Genomic DNA, 7733 nt, shown 5'->3' on the forward strand with positions numbered 1-7733 from the left:
CAGTGTACTGGATTCCGCATCAACACTAAGCGGTAGGTTGGTTTGTCTGGTTGGTTGGATGTTTGGTAGTGTTGCTATGATCTGATTGATTGATTGGTTGCTTGATTTGATTGATTGATTGATTGCAGGGCACTGGCTTCCGCATCAACACCGATCAGCAAACTTGTGAGTCATTCGCTGTGACTGGGACATTCCCTGCCAACTGCATTCCGAGTGAGTCTTTCAAAAACCATTACATTGCAACTTTCAGTGAGTGATTAGATTTTGCGCATCAATGAACAGTATTTCACTTATACCACCAGCACAGGTCCCTGGAGAACTAGGGGTGGGGGTAGCCTAGTTGTTAAAGCGTTCGCTCGTCACGCTGAAGACCCAGCTTCCATCCGCGCACGGATACAGTGGTTCATTTCTGGTGTTCCCTGTCATGATATTGCTGGAATATTCTAAAAGAAACGCAAAACCTCACTCACTCCTTGCCAGAAGCGAAAACTAATATAGTCCCAACCATTTTTTCAAACATATGCTTAAAATATAAGACTGACTGACTGAGTTTAGTTTTACGCCGCCTTTAGCAATATTCCAGCAATATCACGGCGGGGGACACCAGAAATGGGCTTAACACATTGTGCCCATGTGGGGAATCGAACCCGGGTCTTCGGCATGACGAGCGAACGCTTTAACCACTAGGCTACCCCACCGCCCTTAAAATATAAGAAAGAAATTAAATCCAAAAGGAGACCAGGGCCCCGTTCCTCAAAGCGATCATAGCGCTACGACTGTCGTAAGTCTATGTTAAAGTATGGGAGTTACGATCATCTTAGCGCTACGATCGCTTTGAGGAACAGGGCCCTGAACAGTCCTTATTTTCAGAACTAAGGCTGTCTGGACTTGCCAAATGCATCTAAACATGGGCTTGGCTCTTTCGTTTGATTCATCCTAAAGGTGACTGACAAGGGAAGCTTACTACTTGAGATTCTTGAAAGGCATTTAGAAGTTGGTGAATAAAGAAGACCTGAAGGAGGGGCAAGAAGTGGCCCAGAAACGTTATGTTATACAATAAATAAGAAGTTGCCATCCATATACATGTCTTATAAGCTTATTACTTGTTGTTTATTGAACGATCACTTGCACTTCTATCCTGTTCCGAAAAGGTAGACAACTCATATCCCGTAATATATAACTGCATTGATCATTTGCTCTTTAGGTGGCGCTGTCGAGATGGGTCCTCTCTTCTACGGCTTTGGCACCGACAGCATTGCTGCGATAGCTTACCAGTTCAATGACACGAGAAACGAGTTTGAGAACACCGTTGCCATTGTCAGCCGCCGGGACTGCGTGCCAATCATCAGTACAACCACCATCCTCCGTCCCGGAAGTAAGTTTGCCTCAGAACATTCAGATTGTATCGGGGCTATTGTGCATTTGAAGGTTCAGATTGCACCGGGGTTATTGTGCACAGGAAGGCTCAAATTGTACATGGGTTATTGTGCGTTGGGAGGTTCAGATTGTGCCGGGGTTAGTCTGCATTGTGAGATTCAGATTGTACCGTGCTCAGTGCTCATTTGTAGGTCCAGATGTCTCCAGACGGTGTAAATTGGAAGGTTTACACAGGAAGGTTCGGTTAGTGGTCACTCGAAGGCTCAGAATGTACAGGGGTTAGTCTGCACTGGATGATTCAGATTGTACCGGGGTTCATCTGCACTGGATGATTCAGATTGTACCGGGGTTAGTCTGCACTGGATGATTCAGATTGTACCGGGGTTAGTCTGCACTGGATGATTCAGATTGTACCGGGGTTAGTCTGCACTGGATGATTCAGATTGTACCGGGGTTCGTCTGCACTGGATGATTCAGATTGTACCGGGGTTCGTCTGCACTGGATGATTCAGATTGTACCGGGGTTAGTCTGCACTGGATGATTCAGATTGTACCGGGGTTAGTCTGCACTGGATGATTCAGATTGTACCGGGGTTAGTCTGCACTGGATGATTCAGATTGTACCGGGGTTAGTCTGCACTGGATGATTCAGATTGTACCGGGGTTAGTCTGCACGGGGTTAGTCTGCACTGGATGATTCAGATTGTACCGAGTTGGTTAGTCTGCACTGCACTGGATGGATTGTACCGGGTTAGTCTGCACTGGATGATTCAGATTGTACCGTCTGTCTGCACTGGATGATTCAGGTTAGTCTGCACTGGATGATTCAGATTGTACCGGGTCTGCACTGGATGGGATTGTAGTTAGTCTGCACTGGATGATTCAGATTGTACCGGGTTAGTCTGCACTGGATGGATTGATTAGTGCACTGGATGATTGTACACTGGATGATTCAGATTGTACCGGGTTAGTCTGCACTGGATGATTCAGATTGTACCGGGTTAGTCTGCACTGGATGATTCAGATTGTACCGGGTTAGTCTGCACCGGGTTAGTTGGATGATTCAGATTGTACCGGGGTTAGTCTGCATTGGGATGATTCAGATTGTACCGGGGTTAGTCTGCACTGGATGGAAGATTCATGATTCAGATTGTACCGGGGTTAGTCTGCACTGGATGATTCAGATTGTACCGGGTTAGTCTGCACTGGATGATTCAGATTGTACCGGGTTAGTCTGCACTGGATGATTCAGATTGTAGAGTCTGCACTGGATGATTCAGATTGTACCGGGGTTAGTCTGCACTGGATGATTCAGATTGTACCGGGGTTAGTCTGCAGTCTGCACTGGATGATTCAGATTGTACCGGGGTTAGTCTGCACTGGATTGATTCAGATTGTACCGGAGTCTGCACTAGTCTGCATCTGGGATGATTCAGATTGTACCGATTGTACCGGGGTTAGTCTGCACTGGATGATTCAGATTGTACCGGGGTTAGTCTGCATTGGGAGATTCAGATTGTACCGGGGTTAGTCTGCACTGGATGATTCAGATTGTACCGGGGTTAGTCTGCATTGGGATATTCAGATTGTACCGGGGTTAGTCTGCACTTGATGATTCAGATTGTACCGGGGTTAGTCTGCAATCGTAGGTTCAGAAGTGTAAGTGGACAGCATACAAATTGAAGATTATGCCGGGGTTATTGTGCATGTGAAGGGTCAGATCTTTGCGGAGTTATTGTGAACTGGGAGGTTCAGATTGTGCAGGGGATATCGTGAATGTAAAGGTTCAGACTGTGTCATTGAGGTATTGAGTGAGTGAGTGAGTGACTTAAGTTTTACGCCGCACTCAGCAATATCCCAGCTATATGGCGGCGGTCTGTAAATAATCGAGTCTGGACCAGACAATCCAGTGATCAACAGCATGAGCATCGATCTGCGTAATTGGGAACCGATGACAAGTGTCAACCAAGTCAGCGAGCCTGAAAACCCGATCCCGTTAGTCGCCTCTTACAAGCATGGGTTACTGAAGATCAATTCTAACCCGGACCTTCACGGGTCAGAGGTATTGTGAATTGGAAGGGTCACACAGTATTTGAGTTTGTGTACACAGAGAATGGTTCCTGTGTATTATATGTCATGTTTTGGAGGACATGTATGTATTGTGTCATAATATATGTGTGATATTCTTTTCAGACAACTATTTGAAAGCTCTGGGCTACAACAACATCTTCCCCGGCATCAGGGACAGCTCCGTCTTTGACCCCCCATCCTACTGTAGAAAGGTGAGCATAATACTGAGGTGCACCCTTGCATACCAGATCCCCCACTATACTGCAATAGGGAAACATTTTTCAAATACACATTTACGTTATACAGCATCACTTAGGACATTTTTTATCATTTGGTTTGTGGACTGTTTTCCTCGAAATCGACCCGTAAAGATCCTGGTTAGAATCGATTTTCAGTAACCCATGCTTGTCGTAAAAGGCGAGTAACGGGATCGGGTGGTCGGGCTAAATGACTTGGTTGACACATGTCATTGTATCCCATTTGCGAAGATCGATGCTCATGCTGTTGATAATTGATTGCCAGGTCCAGACTCGATTATTTACAGACCTTCGCGATATATAGCTGAAATATTGCTGATTGCGGCGTTAAACAGCCAACCAACCTGTTGTACAAAGGGGAGAGTTCCTTCCAGCTAGATGCTTGCATCCTACACATCCTCACTCCACATCTGCCCTACCATGTGAGACGAGTGAGTGACTTACGGTAGTTTGACGCCGTTTTTAGCGATATTCCAGTACGTCGGGGGGACACCAGAAATGGGCTTCACACATTGTGCCCATATAGGTGAGGTGAGGTGAAATTGGGTTTAACGTCGTGCTTGAGAATATTTCGCTCATATGACGACGTGCATGCGTGTGTATGTGTATGTGCGGCTGCTTGTACTAGCCCAGACGTAAGCTGGTTTTATAGTGAGATACCATGCTGCAGTGAAGCATGAATACCCCACTCAGACATATTATACTGACTCCGAGCCGACCAGTCCTTGTTGTACCCATTAATGTCGAGCGTCAGGCAGGGACCAACAAGTACCATAATTTAACGTCTTTTGGTATGACGCGGTCGGGGATCGAACCCGCGACCTTCCGCTCTCCGGGCGGACGCTCTAACCACTACACCACGGAGGCGGTCTTGTGCTCATATAAGGAATCGATCCCTGGTCTTCGGTGTGACGAGCAAACGCTTTAACCATTATGCTACCCCACCGCTCCACCATATCAAACGAGCAAACACCATGCATTTCAGATCGCCATCAGTCAGTATATGATTTTAATGAGACTGTTTTATCTAAAAATATCAATAAATTTAAGGTTTATTTTCTTTATTTCTTTCTCAGAGTGCCAAGAATGCTGTCAACACCGTGTATGATATCCGCCGTGTCTAAAGAAGTTTTACGTGTCTTACTGTGTAATACGAAGCTGGAAACGCCATTGTCGAACAACGAACGAATGGATTGTAACTGAGAATAAAGTATGCATTTGTTATTAGTGTCATGTTAAACTCTGTCTCATAATCATTAAAGGTGCAGTAGAAACGTCGCATCCCATGCCGTTCTGGGGTGCGACAACGCCAACGACGATCTTGCCCACTAGAATACTCAGATAATTTAGTGATGAATTCGTGCTCTCTTCAACCAGTAAATCCGGATTCGTTTCCCTAAAGTGCACACCGTTCATTTCGGTTTTTGGTGTAACCCTCTGTAAATTGATTACGGGAAGGAAGACTGAACGCCTTCCTTGTTCAATCTGAATATGTATTTGTGAGGATTTTACATCGTTGTTTTTACATCATTCAAGCGGACTTCGAAAATGACCACCACAAAACGCCACTTTAATTTGACATTCACGATGTCGAGGCATCACTACAACTTTTAGTGTTTTCTATGCAAAACCTGTCGAAACACGATTTTCCTTCCAAGTCAACGAGAAGACAATTTAAAAGAAAGCTTAAAAGAAGAAAATATTGATACATTTGTTTAATATTTGAAAGAAATTCTAAAAGAAGTTTCAAATGAGCTGATGACAAAATGTATATACACGAGTCATCCAGTGGATAGAGTGGGTACATTAGTCGGGTAGGCATATAGTGGGTTGATTAACCGGGTCGTTGTATTTCAGTAGGCAGATTTACCGGGAAGTTGAGTAGGCACATTAACCGGGAAGTTGAGTAGGCACATAAATCGGGCAGTTGAGTGGGGACATTAAACGGATAGTTGAGACGGGAGATCAAACTGGTGTTGTTTAAAGATCCAAAAGTTGAAAACGTCACCAGAAGTGTTAAAACGCCCTAAGCAGCACCAAACAAGACGTTACAATTCAAAAAGGTTCAAATGTCACTGGAAGTGTTAAAACGCCTGAGGAAGAGCTAAAAACTGTTAAAATTCCAAAAGTTGAAAACGTCACCAGAAGTGTTAAAACGCCCGAAGAAGCGCATATATCACATGCAGAATGTCAAGTGTGAAATGCTGTACGTCACATGCAGCACGAGGCACTGGAGGAGGTGAGGTGAGGTGAGGTGAGGTGAGGTGAGGTGAGGTGAGGTGAAATTGGGTTTTACGTCGTGCTTGAGAATATTTCGCTCATATATGACGACGTGCATGCGTGTGTATGTGTATGTGCGGCTGCTTGTACTAGCCCAGACTTAAGCTGGTTTTATAGTGCTAGCCCACTGAGATACCATGCTGCAGTGAAGCATGAATACCCCACTCAGACACATTATACTGACTCCGAGCCAACCAGTCCTTGTTGTACCCATTAATGCCGAGCGCCAGGCAGGGACCAACAAGTACCATATTTTAACGTCTTTTGGTATGACGCGGTCGGGGATCGAACCCGCGACCTTCCGCTCTCCGGGCGGAAGGCACTGAAGGAAGTTTGTAAGCAGCTTATCCGCACTGTGTATTAGTCTGCCTCAGTCCCTGAACCACATAATTTTTCCAACTGCCCAGCCCTCCCTGCAATGCTGAAGCACTAAATGAAGCAAGTCTAGATTTCTTCTCGTTCTGAATCTGGCATCTCACTGGAGCTCCTTTTCAATTTAAATGGATTTATTTGTTACCATGAAAATTTTATATATTCAGAGACTAAACGTTAGTCTTGTAGTATATCGGCGCTAGGTTGTAACATACAGTACAACCAGAAATTATTGAGAATTAAGATTGTAATTTTTTATATTTTGTCACTCATTACTCATGTATTGAAAGTGAATATTAGCAGAACATAACTCCAGATTCAAAGACAGGTGAACAGTTAGTATTTTGTCAAGTCACCATGGGCAGCAATGCAGGCTTCAATGTGGCGGGGCATACTACTGATCACAGACGTTAGAAAGTCGCGGTCCACCTCTTCTTTCATTTCAGCAATATTTGTCAGATTTTTCTTATTGACACTTTCCTTCATAAGTCGCCAAACAGTCGCCTATTGGATTTAGGTCAGGGCTATAGCTTGGCCAATCTAATAATGTCATATTTTGGGTCCGAAACCAGGCCTGTGAATGCTTTGAACAATGTTTTGGGTCGTTGTCCTGCTGGAAAATCAAAACTTTCCATAGAACACGTGAGCAGATGGAAGTAAATGTCCCTTGAGAATATCTGTGTACCGCTCACTGTTCATATTCCCTTCAAATACACAGAGGGGCGTTGCCCCTAACACAGATATGCCACCCCACACGTTAAATTTCGCACTGTACTTTGGGCGCTGATACAAAGGTTTTTCAGTTTGTTTGGTCCAGAATTTCAGTGTATTAGGAAACAGCCACACAGAACTTTCATCTGAGAAAATCACATTGTCCCAGTTAAAATTTCTATGCTGTAAGCACCAGTTCAACCTTCGCTCCTTTTGTTCAGGTTTACTGATCGGTGATGGAATTCCTCGACTTTTTCTGCCAACCCATTACATGCAGCTCAGTTCTATTTGTCTCCTTACAGACAGCCACAGTTCCTCTATCAATCATATCCAGCCTTAAGTTTTCTAAACTCCTTCGTTTGTTTTTTAGAAACAAGAATACCAAGCCGCCTCCTGTCACCGACAGTCAATTTTCTGGGCCTACCTGCGCCTCCCTGGTGCTCAATGCCATATCCATTCGCAATATTTTTCAAAACACGATAAACAGTTGACAAAGGGATGCCTGTTCTACTTGAAATCACTTTAGCTGATCTGATGTCCTTGTTATAATACTCTAAAATCAACTTCCTCTTCTCTAAATCATCCATACTGAGGATCACTAAAAATGTCGTCTGCTAGCAAGTAAACAAAGGGGGGATAACTCTTCACAAACTAATGAAAAGGATC

At 44.4% G+C, this 7733-nt stretch overlaps 1 protein-coding gene across 1 annotated transcript; it reads left to right on the forward strand.

Moving 5' to 3' along the window:
- The first annotated feature begins 1215 nt into the window (after positions 1 to 1215).
- LOC124287302 (ependymin-related protein 1-like) lies at positions 1216 to 4926 on the forward strand. The gene is made up of 3 exons (XM_046723799.1): positions 1216 to 1375; positions 3571 to 3659; positions 4781 to 4926. The coding sequence occupies exons 1-3, from the start codon at positions 1219 to 1221 to the stop codon at positions 4826 to 4828; spliced, it is 294 nt and encodes a 97-aa protein (XP_046579755.1). The 5' UTR covers positions 1216 to 1218; the 3' UTR covers positions 4829 to 4926.
- Positions 4927 to 7733: the final 2807 nt, after the last annotated feature.

This window comes from Haliotis rubra, unplaced genomic scaffold, assembly GCF_003918875.1.
Source record: "Haliotis rubra isolate DU_JTF1 unplaced genomic scaffold, ASM391887v1 Scf4, whole genome shotgun sequence".
NCBI lineage: Eukaryota > Metazoa > Mollusca > Gastropoda > Lepetellida > Haliotidae > Haliotis > Haliotis rubra.

Coding starts and splice junctions, on each gene's coding strand:
- LOC124287302 (XM_046723799.1), top strand. CDS start 1,219: ATGGGTCCTCTCTTCTACGGCTTTGGCACCGACAGCATTGCTGCGATA. Junction 1,376..3,570: donor CACCATCCTCCGTCCCGGAA/GTAAGTTTGCCT, acceptor TATTCTTTTCAG/ACAACTATTTGAAAGCTCTG. Junction 3,660..4,780: donor CCCCATCCTACTGTAGAAAG/GTGAGCATAATA, acceptor TTTCTTTCTCAG/AGTGCCAAGAATGCTGTCAA.